Source organism: Ambystoma mexicanum, chromosome 5q (assembly GCF_040938575.1).
Source record: "Ambystoma mexicanum isolate Mex_15411 chromosome 5q, UKY_AmexF1_1, whole genome shotgun sequence".
NCBI classification, from domain to species: Eukaryota; Metazoa; Chordata; class Amphibia; order Caudata; family Ambystomatidae; genus Ambystoma; species Ambystoma mexicanum.
In genome coordinates this window covers 24,124,974-24,139,920 of record NC_090933.1, presented here as the reverse complement: position 1 = coordinate 24,139,920, position 14,947 = coordinate 24,124,974, and the positions used below count along the sequence as shown (strand labels likewise).

Here is a 14,947-nt window from a genome sequence, read left to right as displayed (position 1 = left end):
TACTGCAGCAGTGTTACCGGTCTACAATAAAAGTAAGGCTGCTAGCACTACCAAAAGGTGTTCATGCTTATTTTGTTTGGCTGTAGATGGCAGTCGATGTCATAATTGGGTGCCAATTTTTATAATTGGGCTATCTAGACTTCCATCTGTCTGTCCACTGTACAGGTGATGTCACTCCATATATTCTCACTGGTGGGGTGTGTTCACACATTCTATCAATTTATCTTCACATTAGGTGGCCGCTGTTGTCTATTCCTTATTGAGTTATTTAAAAGTGACAAGCTTTCAGCAGTTTCCAAAAAGTAAACTGATCCACCAGTTTTCAAAGTTGTTTAAGTATTGTGTTACAGAAGTTGGTGGCCTCCACAAAGAAAGTGGCCCCTCCTTGCCTTTTTCTACTGTACGCTAGCCTTGCTAGATCATTGCTGGACTTTACAGGTGATTTTCTCCCTGATTTTTTCTAGGCCTCTGATGTGTGTGGCACGGTAGCCAATGCGAAGTGTTTTGAACTGATTCTTCCATTTGACAGGAAGACAGACAACAGCCAGAAAGGCTGGGGAGATAGGTTCCCCTCTTTTCAGGGTTATTGGCAGTAGACTTAGTGCTGCATATTGTGCTCTCTGGAGACAGTTAACAAGGTAATTTGGAGTCCAATGTTGGGGCTGTTGACATAGTTTAATCGGAATAGTACCAGTGTGTTGACTGCAAAGGTGCTGTGCAGGAAAAACAGGTAGGGCACGATAGGTCAGATGCATCTGAGGTGGGAAAAGTATTTTCAGAATTGTGCTTTGATCTGTGATTCCAGTGAAAGGGAATAGTTCTTAATAGTTCCCACGGTTATTTTGCCATTTTGAAGGGCTGAAGGCAGGTTCCTATTTATTCTGACCAAGGAATATTGAAGGGTTGGAGGGCTAGGTTGGAGATATCATTATTTTTATTTTCTCTCTGTATCAGAGCAGTGCAACCATAGGGGTGTATTCTTTACTTTCACTCTCTGACACCATTAGGGTCCCATCGCTTTTTTTGTTCATAGACATATTTTATAAGTAATCCTGTTGAAATGGGGATCCCTAAAGAAATGAGAATGTTAGTACTCAGAAGTAATATTCTAGTACATGCTTGATGTATAAGACATTGGGCCTCATTACAAGTTTGGTAGCAATTTCACAGCAAATCAGAGGAATTACTGCAAAGCTCGGTTACTGTCCCTGCCACTCAGTCCAGTGGATTTACCATGGAATTACAAATGGTGGCACGTTGGTGTACATTTCCATTTCTGGAACCCATAGGACACCATGGGGATTCTGGCAGATTTACCATGGTCAGTTATTCCACTACATTAAATTCGCTGATGTGTGGAGGTAAAATGGAGAATTCACCTCCAACAAAATGCTTGACGGTAATCCTCCATTTTACCCCCAAACTCAGAATTCAGCAGTCTTGTTAAAAGTAGCAGTAATTCTGTTACTGTAAAAAAAGTGGCATAACGTAATTACTGCCACTTTTTTACTACACCGCTTGAGGCATAATCATAGGGAAGTGAAATAGTAATTTGAAAAACAATTAATGTCTTAAGAACATTTTTAGTTCATCTTCTTTGTAGAGTTGTACCCCTGTTCTTTACAAGCAATGTATCCACATCCCCTTTTGTTTCCAAAGTTTAAAGACCATCTAAAGGACTGGCAGAAAATAAGTCCAATAGCAATGTTGAGCTGAATCAGTGGTGGTGTAACCATGGAAAAGAATCCAATCCGGTGTGACGGTTGCATGACCTGTAGTGGGTGGACCATGAGGTCAGACACCTGTTCCTAGACCGAATACACCCCATTAAAGAGAAGCCACTTGACTCATCTCTTTGAACTTTATGATATTGATGAAAGATCCAAAAAGCCTAAAAACTGTGAAGAATCCAGAGGAATATTGTTGTTGTGAAAACAGTCAGAGACTTGGGGAAGGGAACCCCTTTTGATTAAAAGTGAACTATTTGGAATCCTGGGGAAGGGAGAACCCCTTTCCGACCAGGAGCTGGAAAAAGCTCTGAACTTTTGTTTGAACACTTTTCCATTTGATGCTGACATCCCTACACAGTTTGAACAAATAGATCTGAGGGCAAGTATAGGTTTTGGAAACATACACACATTTACTTTGGACTTCCTGACACAGACTATTATTACTTTTAGTTAGGTAGGGAAATCGCACCTTAGCATAGGGCAAGATAGGCCTTTCCCCAAACTCTTTGTGATTTTAAATAACGTTTTGTAACCCAAACTTTCCTCGGTTGTCTGTGTCTACTTCCTGATGCCTTCACACCACCTACTATATTAATAAGCTTACACTACAGACAACTATTATGAGTGAGAAGAATTGCAAGTAGCAAGCAAGAAAGTTAGAAACAACTAAAGGAAAACAACAAATTAATTCAGTAACAGAGGATACACAACAGAAGAGCTCAAAACAGCAAAGAACAGAGCTACCCCTAAAACTAGAACTACCTTATTAAATGACATCAAGACTAGGGAGACACTGTCTACAGTAAGTGTGTCAATATTCTGAATCCAGGGCAGTATGATTAAGAAATCCGTAATGAGACATTGGGACATTTTGAGAAAAGCTACCAAAATAAATCATCTATTTAAAGAATACCCTGTTTGTGCATGTCAAATAAGCAGCAACTTGAGGGATCTTGTAGTAACAGCAGCTGTTTCGAAAAACATGAAACCAAGAGTAACTAAATACATTGGAACTTTTCCCTGTCTGAGTTGTACTAACTGTAACTATGTTACAAAGTGCAATATGGTATTTCATCCTAAAACTGGTCAACATTTCCTTTTGGAGACATAATGCTACCTGTGATTCTAGAAATGTCAATTATTCCATGAGATGCCCAGGTGGGATTAACTGCATCAGTCAATCTAGTAGAAAGGCTCAAATACCATCGAACAAAACTCGCTGAAAAGAGAGGCAAAAATGCTGTAAATCACCTGTTTCCAGCATTACCGAAAGATGGGATATCATGTTGCACAAATGAAGTTCCAAATTCTTGACGAGGCAGAAACTGGTTATAACTATGACAATTCTGACTATAGCTTCAAAAGGGAATAATCGTTCTGGTTAGATTTTTTAGTTTCTTTATTCACAGGGGCAGAGGCGGTGAATGAAGAGCAAGATTGTACATGTTTTTTGCAAATTATTGAGATTTGGAAACTCAGGAGAATGAGTATGCATCATATATAATCTTGGATGTGACAGATATTATCAATTCACAGGATGTATTAACTAAATATCAACGGTTGCTCTTAAATAGAATAATTCAAAGAAATATACAATTATTTTTAATACTGCCGAAATGGCATCATCATCAAATACATTTTTGGTATGATTTTGTAATTTAGTATGTACATTATCAAACCTCATCATTTTCACAAGAGTTTGAAATCAATTATACAGTGGGATCAATGATAGATATCTCTTTGATAACAAATTATCAAAATACTCATGTACAAAATAAGTTAAAAGAGCACATTTGTAATCTGTAATTTGAAACATAATAATTCCTTTATTGTTGTAATGTAGTCCCTTTTTTGCAAATTTAATGTGACACATTTTGGACTGCGTCATTGCGTTCCTTTGTGATGTCATTACATTGGCCTGGTGACATCATCACATTACATCATTGCATAATGTGCCATATGGAATAACTATTTTCCGCTGGTCGGGACGCTTTTCAAACGCTGTGTTTGGTGATTACCTTGTTCCTTGCAGAGGCAAAATACAAACATTGTGTAAGGTTGCCTATTTTAAAACGTGCCTTTCTTTAAAACTATTTTATCGATTTATATTTTTGAAATACTTGTTTAGTTTTGGCGAAAAGGTGGTGTTTTAGTGCCACCTATCAGCCGGAACTACTGCATTGGAGTACTGCTACGCAGAGATTTCATATGAGGAGTCACACAATTTTTGCAGGTGTTGTTTGGTTTTCTACCCACCCATTTAGTGCCCATGACCATGAATATCGTTGTGGCCATTCGTGCCCCCTTCCTGCCCCCATCTGCCCTTCCACACTCAAAATACTTCACAGGGATCTCTTCTGCTAGCTTTCTAAAAGCCTTAACATCAACCTTAGCGCTCGAAGTGCCTGCCAGCGTTTCTTCAAAGCATTCTACTGTGAATTAATTTTATTATTGGTGCTGTGCATTCTTCTGTGAATTAATGTTATTATTGGTGCTGTGAATGCAATATTGGTGTAATAAAAATGTATTAACCAAGTCTGTCTTTAGCCACTTGATTTAGTATGCGTGTCCTTCACTGAACTCTTGTAAAAACAAGTATTGACAAAGCCATCAGTTTTGGCTTGCTAAGTATTACATTTGCCAGGCACTGATATATTCACAGGTGCTTGCACCAATTTGCAGATGCTACCATTAATGGCCAGTTAATGCTACTACGACAGAGCCTTGCAAATGCCTTTCACATCCCTACACAAAAGCCACAGCTATTGGCATTACCAATTCTTGATTTTTATGCATTGTAACTCTTTTTCCATAATAGATGTGTCTAGAAATGTATGCAACACAGGTTTTTTCCCTTTTCCTCTCTTATGAAGTGACATTATCTTCTGATCAGTGCATGAATTAGCTTGATGCACTGTTCTCTTCATCATGTACTATAGTTATTGGATCATTATTTTGAAATATGATAAATGAGTTGAATTTAATTTCACAATAGTCTGTGTTTATTCAGATGTTCTAGATGACTGACAACGGATGCAAGAAGGGACGGGGACAGTAGTACAGTGCGTTACCTTGTTGCAACACATTTACAAGAAACCTAATAAAATGTTAGTATATGTGTTGTCGGAAATGTGTTTTTTATTGTTTTCTTTTATATGTATTTTTCAGATTGGTTTGCTGAAAAAGAACAATTGATGTCCAAAATGCATTGGAACATCTCTTCTGTGTTACGTGGAATGTGTGTTTGGGGAAATAAAACACTATTCTTATTCATTGTGATAGAGCAGAGTTTGTGTTATGTATAATAATATTAATTCACAGTAGTGATTTCCACCAGGGTAGACACGCCACTAGGGATGGTTTGCTTGGTCTCCAAATAAGAACACATAGCTTTATTACTCATCTGCGGAAGTAGTGAGATGAATACTAATTCATGAACTTTATCGAAATTGATAGAATTATTGTTTTATTGAAAACAGTGTGGTGGCAACTTCTCCAGTTACTTACAGATACATGTTGGGGTCAGGCTGAGAGCAGATCACTGTCCCTTCTCCGCGTGCCCCAGTGTAATCAAATGTAGTGCCACGTAAGAAGCCATGTAGGGGAAGAACTATTTTGAACTAAGAAGTCACTGTGCCTGTGTTAACTCCAATACTGTGACTTGTTGAATTGATCAGGCATGGTATTTATCAAAGTCTTTGGTAACCTCATCCTTACAGCAGTATTTGGAAGGCTGCTAGTAACTCTTTCATTTCTTACTGATTTCTGGAATGTATATTTGTGATTCTGTATAAACCTTCCCACAAAAATGCCATTACTGGACTTCTAAGGTGCTCATACACGTCAAAAGAAAGCAGTGAATTGAACAATATTATTTTCTATGAAGAACATATTTTATTATATATTGATAAATCGAACAATATTGTCTGCTGTCATGCTAACAAAGATGCCTTTCAGCCTCAACCAAGACCTGCACCTAAGGGGTGACAGCAGAGGAGTGTGGAAGGGGCGCACTCTGATGAAGAGTCCACCCAGAAAATGCACAAAGATTCTTAAGTTATATAATTTGGAGGCAAACAATACATTTTCAGATCATACACCAATATAGTGATTGTGGATATTCGTATGTGCTAGTTTTGTCCCATGTGCATGTGACATGAATGGACACATGCCATTGTCACTGTGATTCAGCCATTACACATGAAAGAAATCTTCCTTACCGAAGCCTCACACAACCGCAGGAAGTCCACGCTGAGGTATGCTTTAATCCCATCAATGGCTCCAGGAAGAGTCACTCCACGAAGGAGCAAAGCTGTCAGTACTACATATGGCATGGTGGCTGTGATCCAGACAACCTGAAAGCAAAGAAGCAGGCATGTTTTTACTGTAAGCTAACATTTGTAACTTGGCTACATTTGTCTCAACATGATATTACCAACCTTACATAAAAGGTGAACTTAAAAGAAGTCAGTGACATTCCTTCCATAGATATACAAATGATATACATTTTTATATGGAAAGGTTAGATCCCTCAGCTAAGTTTACCCTTATTTGAAATCAGTTTATTGTGGATTTTAATAAGTGAAGCTAATGAAGCTGACAAATTGCCAATTGTCATCATTTAAAGAAAGTGGCCTCCCGCAACCAATGGGCACTGAATCCCTCACAGCTGGTGATGTCAGATTCAATTTGACAGTCTTCCAAAGGGATAGTGCTGTGGTGATGCACAAAGGCGTGAATGTTCATATGACATATACCATCGTACCACATAACCATCATGACATCGCCCTTGCCAAACTTACAAAATCACAGATATGTCCAAAACGGGAAATTATGGTGTCACTGCTAATTCTCTGAACTTCATGTGTTCAGAGAATGTCATGCGTTCAGAGAACTTCATGTGCTCCTCCTCACCCCATTTTGGCTAACATTTGCATTCCTGGAATGGCTAATGCTTGTGTCTCTGCAATGGCCCCTGCTTTCCGTCAAGATGCCTGATCTTTCAAGGACTCACTATTTTGCCCAGTCTTTATTTTTATATTTCCTGTGTTGTTCACCCTGACCATACTAGTCTTGCTCCAATTTCCACCATCATTCAGCACCACAATGTCTTTTCCCAGCCTCATTTTCTTTCTCTAGCCATATACTCTGATGAACCTTTGTAATCAAACCTTGTATTCCTGACTGTATAACTTCCAATCAACACCATTTCTGTCATTCCTACACACTTGCTGTAATTTATTATTGACTGATTTTGTCATTTTTTCCAACTTCTTTATTATCTCTCTCATTTTCACATTTGCTTCTCCATGTTTTCTCATCCAAGGGTGTTATATTTAGCATCCAGTCTTCTTGTCCTCATTAACATGAAATGTATGATACTGTATGCTGGACCAGCCTCTAACTTTTTATTGCCTCTTCTAGTTACTGCCTCCAGACAAATTAATTAACCAGCGCTAGCTGAACGCCCTCATCGCAAGGAACCAATTAGTCCTTTCCATTAACTGTTAGTTTTTGGGTGGTCTTTGGGTGCTATAGAGCAGTCTGGCTATGGTGGATGACAAGGTAATGAAGACTTTGCTGTATCAATGATGAATGAAGCTACACCCTGGGGCTTGATAATTTTCTTACTTGCTCCGAAAAATGAATAATCATGGCATGGGCAGAACGCTGTCGGCCCACACCAATGTCTACGCTCTGTGTGTGGAACCTAGGCAAACTCACACTGCTGTTAGCAGTGGAGCTCTTTCTCTGCTTTCTCACGGGACACAGATCCTCTTTATCAATGGGACATTAATTACAAAAGGGCCACCCGAGAGATGTGGCACAACGTTTCGTTTAGACTGCCCCTGCTCTTATTGTACAGAATGGCATATAAGGGATTTTTATCTGTGTCATTGTCATCATTATTTATTATTTCGTGCATGGAGGATGATACAGACTCTTTGTCTATCTTAGGACTCAATTATTCTCGGTGAAGTTCGTAAGAGACATGACTCAACTTTGCTTTTCCCTCAATTCTGCATCAGGATAGATCCACCAGTGGAAACAAGGTGCACAGTTTAGATGTAATAGCTGGTGATTAAAGCCACATTGAGACATATTTGTAAGTAACATCCAATGCTTAATATTGGGGTTTGTCTCACTTGTGTCTCTCACCAGGCTCCCCACGCAAGATAAGACGCAAGATAAGACGTGGTTGCGTCATCCTCTACAAGTGGCATGAGAGTATGCCGATGTGTATTAAACAGATACACAATTTCTTTCATATTAATTGATAAAGAAAAAAAATGTTACCTGATTAGATCGGAATTTAAAATATTATGTTATGATAGACATTTGGGAACTAAAATGTGAATGTATGCTTTGTCTCATAGACACACGTGAACACAGTATTATAAAAGGAATGGTGCAGTAACAGGCCCACTCATGTCCTGATGAAGGCAGGATCTAATTGGAGCAGCACAATGGCTCATAAACTGGCTGAAACATGTGTCGATTGAATGAGGGAAAGACATTTCCATACTGTTAAATAGACAAAAGTGTGACAACACTCCAATTAATGTATGTGGGTCTGAAGCATAAGTAGTAGTATTAGACGAGTTATTTAGTGTCATGTTGATGAAATTTGTATTGCCACAATATGTACTGTTCTAGTCCTGTGTACATGTGGTAATAGAAAATAGGTTGATTGATAGCACTCTCTGTTGAATTGTACATTTTTAAAAATGTATAGAGTTCAGTGTCTCAGTTGAAGATCGCATACAGATGGTATAGTACGAGGCCAGTATTTAAATTTGTATTTTGAAATGAAATATATATTTTTGTACAGCTTGGATGTGACTGTAAAATTGCATACAGTATGTCTGTCGAACATAGTAGGTTTTAATCTTCAAGGACTAACAAACAAATAGGTCTGCAACTCAAAATATCTAATGGCCATGTAATATGTTTGGCCATGATGATAAGAGCTGTAAGTGCATTTCCTTGGGTTTGTCACTGTACCTACATTGCACAAAAATGTCTTCCAGATTGCTTCACTTGTTTGTTCATCCTGAGACACCAATTCTGCTCCCTTAGATAATTTGGTTGTAATTTGAATGAGATGGCCTTTTTGAGCTACACTGATTATTCTGCATCTGAGTTTCGCATTTGGAAAGAATCTTTAATTTCTGACTATCTCATCACAAACTGACTCATACTTAGCCACATCCTTGGCAGTGTCTTCTAGATTTTTGAGAATCAGTATTGATTCCTCATCCTCCGAAATATTTCCTGTGTATTCTTCCCTCTCTAATACACGATTCGCCATAGCAGCTAATACCTCTTTCACCGGTTAATTCGTTGAACCCCTTAGAAGTGCCGGCAAATACTCTGTTTTGACCTCATATTGCATTAGGTCCAAAATTCAACAACAATTGTGTTTTGGAGAAGCATTCAATTCCTTGAGGGGCTCAGCTGTGCATGCTGTTTGTGATCTATGTCACACAGAATGGACAGAAAGGGACTGTTACGATGATGCTTATTCGTGCAAATTATCATAACGTGATTAGTAGCAGGTTGGGGGGCACTAGCTGGTAACAGCATACCATCCCAATAGATGAGAAATTAGGTTTGTCTATGTAAACATCTTCACCCTTGAAGAATAAAGGGTCTTGATTGTGAAGTTGTAGGGGAAAACATGGCCACCATGAAAATAATGAAAGAGTGCCCGGCCACTCGACAAATCGCCCATTTTCTATTTTCATGGTGGGATGCATACATCAGGTGAGGAGCGCCATAGCAGGTATGCACAATGAGTATAGGCACATTATAAAAACACAATAAATAAATTAATAAATAAATAAGGACAACTTTGACGAAAATCTGTACGTGTTTTGAAATAATACAAAATATGGGGAGTAGGTGTGGTTTTGGATGGGGAGCATGTGAGGAGCTCCCAGATTGCTTGGTATGCAGGCTTGTACTAACAGATATATCACACAGGCCGAGGAATCTGATTGGCTGAATGCACAAAGAAGGGTGCTTACTTCACATAGACATGCAAATCATGATGCAGAGACATCATAACTCGATGACTATGCTAATTCAACCACAACCCCCTATATTGCCTCCAGAACGCACACAAGTCTTGGTCCAAACTAAAGAAATGGCTCAGCGAGTGGCGAGATACTCCCCACTGTAAAGCCATCTGCCTCTTACATCAACACCATTTACAACAGTAAACCTACCAGACATGTTTCTTATAATCCCCAGATAGATTTGCTAACACCCAAACTCTAGAATTCTGTAGCCCAATTTACCTGAACCATTGTACAGCAGGCAAAACAATAGGGATTTAACAATATGGCATTTCTTTTCTATCAATCATCTAGAATGCTGAAGCTGGACTGGTTGCCCCACTAATTTTCTCCTTCCAGTGTGTCCACATAGGTTCCCATCTTGGTATTTTCTATTGCCAGTTTTCTGCTCCCCTTGCCTCCCGATCCCCTAAATAAAAGTCAGACACGTGTTCCGAGTTCAAGGATACAGACCATAGAAGATGCAGCTCCCTCAGGTTGCGTATCCTAACTTGTCCCATGACGCCTCTTCGGATCACTCGTCTACTCCTTTGCTACCACCATTGATTAGGCTCTTGACTAGCCTTTTACGTCATACAGTTAGTTCCTTATGTATGCCCTTATTCAGTGAGCTATTGCTGATGGACCACATGGCAAACTCACAATTATAAGTTACCTTGTTGCCTCATCAACCTAGTGCAGCAGTTGTTTGCATTTATTATTTGCCGCTGGGGCTAGTGAACCTCTACGTATCAGAGCAATTGTTTGTTTTAGGATATCTGTTCATAGGTGCCATGTCACTGCTAATGCCCTTTCATCTTGCAGCAAGGTCTTTACTCTGTCCATGTCCGCCTCCATCTTGTTTTTGCCACTGGGTCCAGTGGCTTCTCTTCTGTAGCTTATCCAAATGGAAATCCCTGCATTCAAAGGACAGACCTGCCAACCTGTATGTCAGTTCAGATTCCTGTTTCTCTTTTACTGTTGCTCTGTATAGGATCACGGGAGAAAGGCGTTAAAAATATAATTTTACGACAGTGTATTGAGTGGAGGAGCGAGGATCTGTCATCCTGAAGTTCCATGTCAGGCAAATTCCCCCTTCACCACCTTGATCCTTCTTTGACCAAATGTATTCATATGTTCAAGCACATTAGAAAAGGAGAGCAATGCCCTAACTGGTTTCATATGTTTATTGTGAAGCAATTGCAGTTTGAGTCTTTAACACTCCACACATGCTTCCCTGGAATGCACCACACATCGATGGTGGTTTGAAGAGGGTGTGTCTGCAGGGGCAGAAGCCATGTACGGGGGAGGTTGTGTGTGGGAGCCGGGCACATATAGGGCCACCAGCGCCAGCTGAAGTGGCACACAGGTAGGGGTGGGATGACAGAAGGAATGCAGAAGCAGACAGGAGCAGGTAAGCAGTAAGGTGGGAGAAACAGCCTCAAAGAAGGGGTGCTGAGGAGTAGTGGGGAGCTGTGGGAACAACTCTTCTCCGTTTCACACTACCCTGCAGCATGACAGGCGGGGAAAGTGACAGAAGAGAAACACACTCCAAATGAGGCCTTCTAAAGAACCGAGCCATTGTTTACTGTGTGTTTACCATTGTAAACTGTGTTTGTAAGACAGTGAGCCGCCTGTGCCATGATACATGATGCCTAAGTAGTAAAGATCCTCTATAGCTATTCAAGGACTATGGATAAAAGACAGCAGTATTTTTTTTAGAGCAGTTGGAAGACACCCTGTCCAACCATGAATCAATTGTAATAGTTGAGTTTATTTATTCTCATTGAGCCAAAATAGATCTACCAGCCTGATGTTTTACTCTCGTTTTCGTCAAAGGTAGTGCATTAATGTGCCAAACTGGGAGGGTAATTGTCTTCATTGTGTGTGCTCCTGCATTTTAAGAAGAAACAAAACTTTTTAGCATCACAGAAAATAATAGATACAATATGCATAACAGTTGTGTCACCATTGTATTAAAATTTTAAAAAGCAAGAATTGAGATACCGGCTTTATGTTTACTTTTATGTTAAGAATTGTATAGCAGTCTTTATATATATATATATATATATATATATATATATATATATATATATATATATATATATATATATATATATATATATATATATATATTACATGGCCACGGTAGTGGCCATGTAGTTATGGTTAAGTTGGTGTTTCCATAGGAAGAGCACTTTTTGGGCGGCTTATAACTTCGCTCCCCCTGGACGAATCCTCACCAAACTTTGCAAAAAAAGTATATGGCCCACTCTGATTTCTTTTTGCAAAGTTTGGTGAGGATTCGTCCAGGGGGGGCAAAGCTATAGGGGGGGTCCCAAAACTTTTTTTTTCCCCATAGACTGAATGGGAAAACATTTTTGCTCGTGCCTACAGCCCAAACCGCTGGACGGATTTTCGCAAAAACTTGGACCAGGAGCAGCGGCTTGGTCCCAAAAGCGTGCTTTTGCAAATTTGGTGAAAATCTGTCCAGTAGTTTTTTTTTAAATGACCAAAAAGTAGGTCAGAAAAAAATAGTGATGTCTGTGTTTGCTTCGCGGACACACTTCCCTGTTCGCTCCGCGGACAGGACAGTGAGTGGGCAAGCAGCTTGCATGATGTCCGCGGACATCTGACGTGCTTTTCTGTTGGCTGCCGTAAAGCGTGCAGTGTGTCTATTTTCAGAGACGCCCGCCATCGTTGTTTATCGTAGCGAATCTGCTGCCTGCACAGTGTAGATGTGGGCTGCGTCGGCCACGAAAAGGCGGTCAGGCACAGGCTCTCGTGTCTCTCTCTCTTGTTCCCCCACCCCCGCTCATGGCCCGTGTCCCCCATGTTCCCCCCCCTCGCTGATTCTCTGTGTATTCCTCCCACCCCCCCTCATGCTCCGTTTCTCTTTCCCGTTCTCCTTGCTCATGTCCCGTGTCTACCTCCTCCCCTCCCACCCCCCACTCATGCCCCGTGTCTCTCTACTGTTCCCCCACCCCCCCGCTCATGCCCCGTGTGTCTCTCCCCTTCCCCCTCACCCCCTGCTCATGCCCGTGTCTCTCCCTCCTTTCCCCCCACCCCCGCTCATGCCCCGTGTGTCTCCCTCCTTTCCCTCCACCCCCGCTCATACCCTGTGTGTCTTTCACCTTCCCACCCCCTGCTCATGCCCCGTGTGTCTCTCCCCTTCCCCCCACCCCCCGCTCATGCCCCGTGTGTCTCTCCCCTTCCCCCCACTCCCGCTCATACCCCGTGTCTCCCTACTGTTCCGCCCACCCCCTCTCATGCCCCGTGTGTCTCTCCCCTTCCCCCACCCCCCGCTCATGCCCCGTGTGTCTCACCCCTTCCCCCCACCCCCTGCTCATGCCCCGTGTGTCTCTCCCCTTCCCCCACCCCCTGCTCATGCCCCGTGTGTCTCTCCCCTTTCCCCCACCCCGCTCATACCCCGTGTCTCCCTACTGTTCCGCCCACCCCCTCTCATGCCCCGTGTGTCTCTCCCCTTCCCCCACCCCCCGCTCATGCCCCGTGTGTCTCACCCCTTCCCCCCACCCCCCGCTCAAGCCCCGTGTGTCTCTCCCCTTTCCCCCCACCCCCCGCTCATACCCCGTGTCTCCCTACTGTTCCCCCCACCCCCGCTCATGCCTCGTGTCTCTCTCCCCTTCCCCCCACCCCCCGCTCATGCCCCCTGTGTCTCTCCCCTTCCCCACCCCCCACTCATGCCCTGTGTGTCTCTCCCCTTTCTCCCCACCCCCCGCTCATGCCCCGTGTGTCTCACTCCTTCCCCCCACGCCCCACTCATGCCCCGTGTGTCGTGTGTCTCTCCCCTTCCCCCCAACCCCACTCATACGTGTCTCCCTACTGTTCCCCCCACCCCCACTCATGCCCCGTGTCTCACTCCCCTTCCCCCACCCCCGCTCATGCCCCGTGTCTCTCTCCCCTTCCCCCCACCCCGCTCATGCCCCTTGTCTCTCTCCCCTACCCCCCAACCCCTGCTCATGCCCCGTGTCTCTCTCCCCTTCCCCCCACCCCCCCATGCCCTGTGTGTCTCTCCCCTTCCCCTCACCCCCCACTCATGCCCCGTGTCTCTCTCCCCTTCCCCCCACCCCCGCTCATGCCCCGTGTGTCTCTCCCCTTCCCCCCACCCCTGCTCATGCCCCGTGTCTCCCTCCTTTCCCCCCACCCCCGCTCATGCCTCGTGTGTCTCTCCCCTTCCTCCCCACCCCCCGCTCATGCCCCGTATGTCTCTCCCCTCCCCCCCACCCCCCGCTCATGCCCCGTGTCTCTCTCCCCTTTCCCCCCCACCCCCCGCTCATGCCCCATGTGTCTCTCCCCTTCCCCTCCACCCCCCGCTCATGCCCCGTGTGTCTCTCCCCTTCCCCCCACCCCCCACTCATGTCCCGTGTCTCCCTACTGTTCCCCCCACCCCCCGCTCATGCCCCGTGTGTCTCTCCCTGAACCCCCTACCCCCCGCTCTCGCCCCATGTGTCTCTCCCCTTCCCCCCCACACCCCGCTCATGCCCCATGTGTCTCTCCCCTTCCCTCCACCCCCCGCTCATGCCCTGTGTGGCTCTCCCCTTCCCCCTACCCCCGCTCATGCCCCGTGTGTCTCACCCGTTCCCCCCACCCCCTGCTCATGCCCTGTGTGTCTCTCCCTTTCCCCTCCACCCCCCGCTAATGCCCCCTGTGTCTCTACTGTTCCGTCCATCCCCCTGCTCATGCCCCGTGTCTCTCTACCCTTCCCCCACACCCCCCGCTCATGCCCCATGTGTCTCTCCCCTTCCCCCCACCCCCCGCTCATGTCCCGTGTGTCTTTACCCCCTTCCCCCCACCCCCCACTCATGTCCCGTGTGTCTCTCTCCCCTTCCCCTCCACCCCCCACTCATGCCCTGTGTGTCTCTCCCCTTCTCCCCCACCCCCTGCTCATGCCCCGTGTGTCTCTCCCTTTCCCCCACCCCCCGCTCATGCCCCATGTGTCTCTCCCCTTGCCCCCACTCCCCGCTCATGCCCCGTGTGTCTCTCCCCTTCCCCCCCACTCCCCGCTCATGCCCCATGTGTCTCCTTCCTTTCCCCCACCTGCTGCTCATGCCCCGTGTGTCTCTCCCCTCCCCCCACTCCCCGCTCATGCCCCGTGTGTCTCCCTCCTTTCCCCCACTCCCCGCTCATGCCCTGTGT

The 14,947-nt window shown here is 44.1% G+C and overlaps 1 protein-coding gene across 1 annotated transcript in view; it reads right to left on the bottom strand.

Moving 5' to 3' along the window:
• SLC6A3 (solute carrier family 6 member 3) overlaps positions 1-14,947 on the bottom strand; it is a 639,528-nt gene that overhangs the window by 244,871 nt on the left and 379,710 nt on the right. Inside the window, exon 6 of the mRNA XM_069620436.1 lies at positions 5,951-6,085. Within this exon, the coding sequence (XP_069476537.1) occupies positions 5,951-6,085 (135 nt within the window). The remainder of the gene's footprint in view (positions 1-5,950; positions 6,086-14,947) is intronic.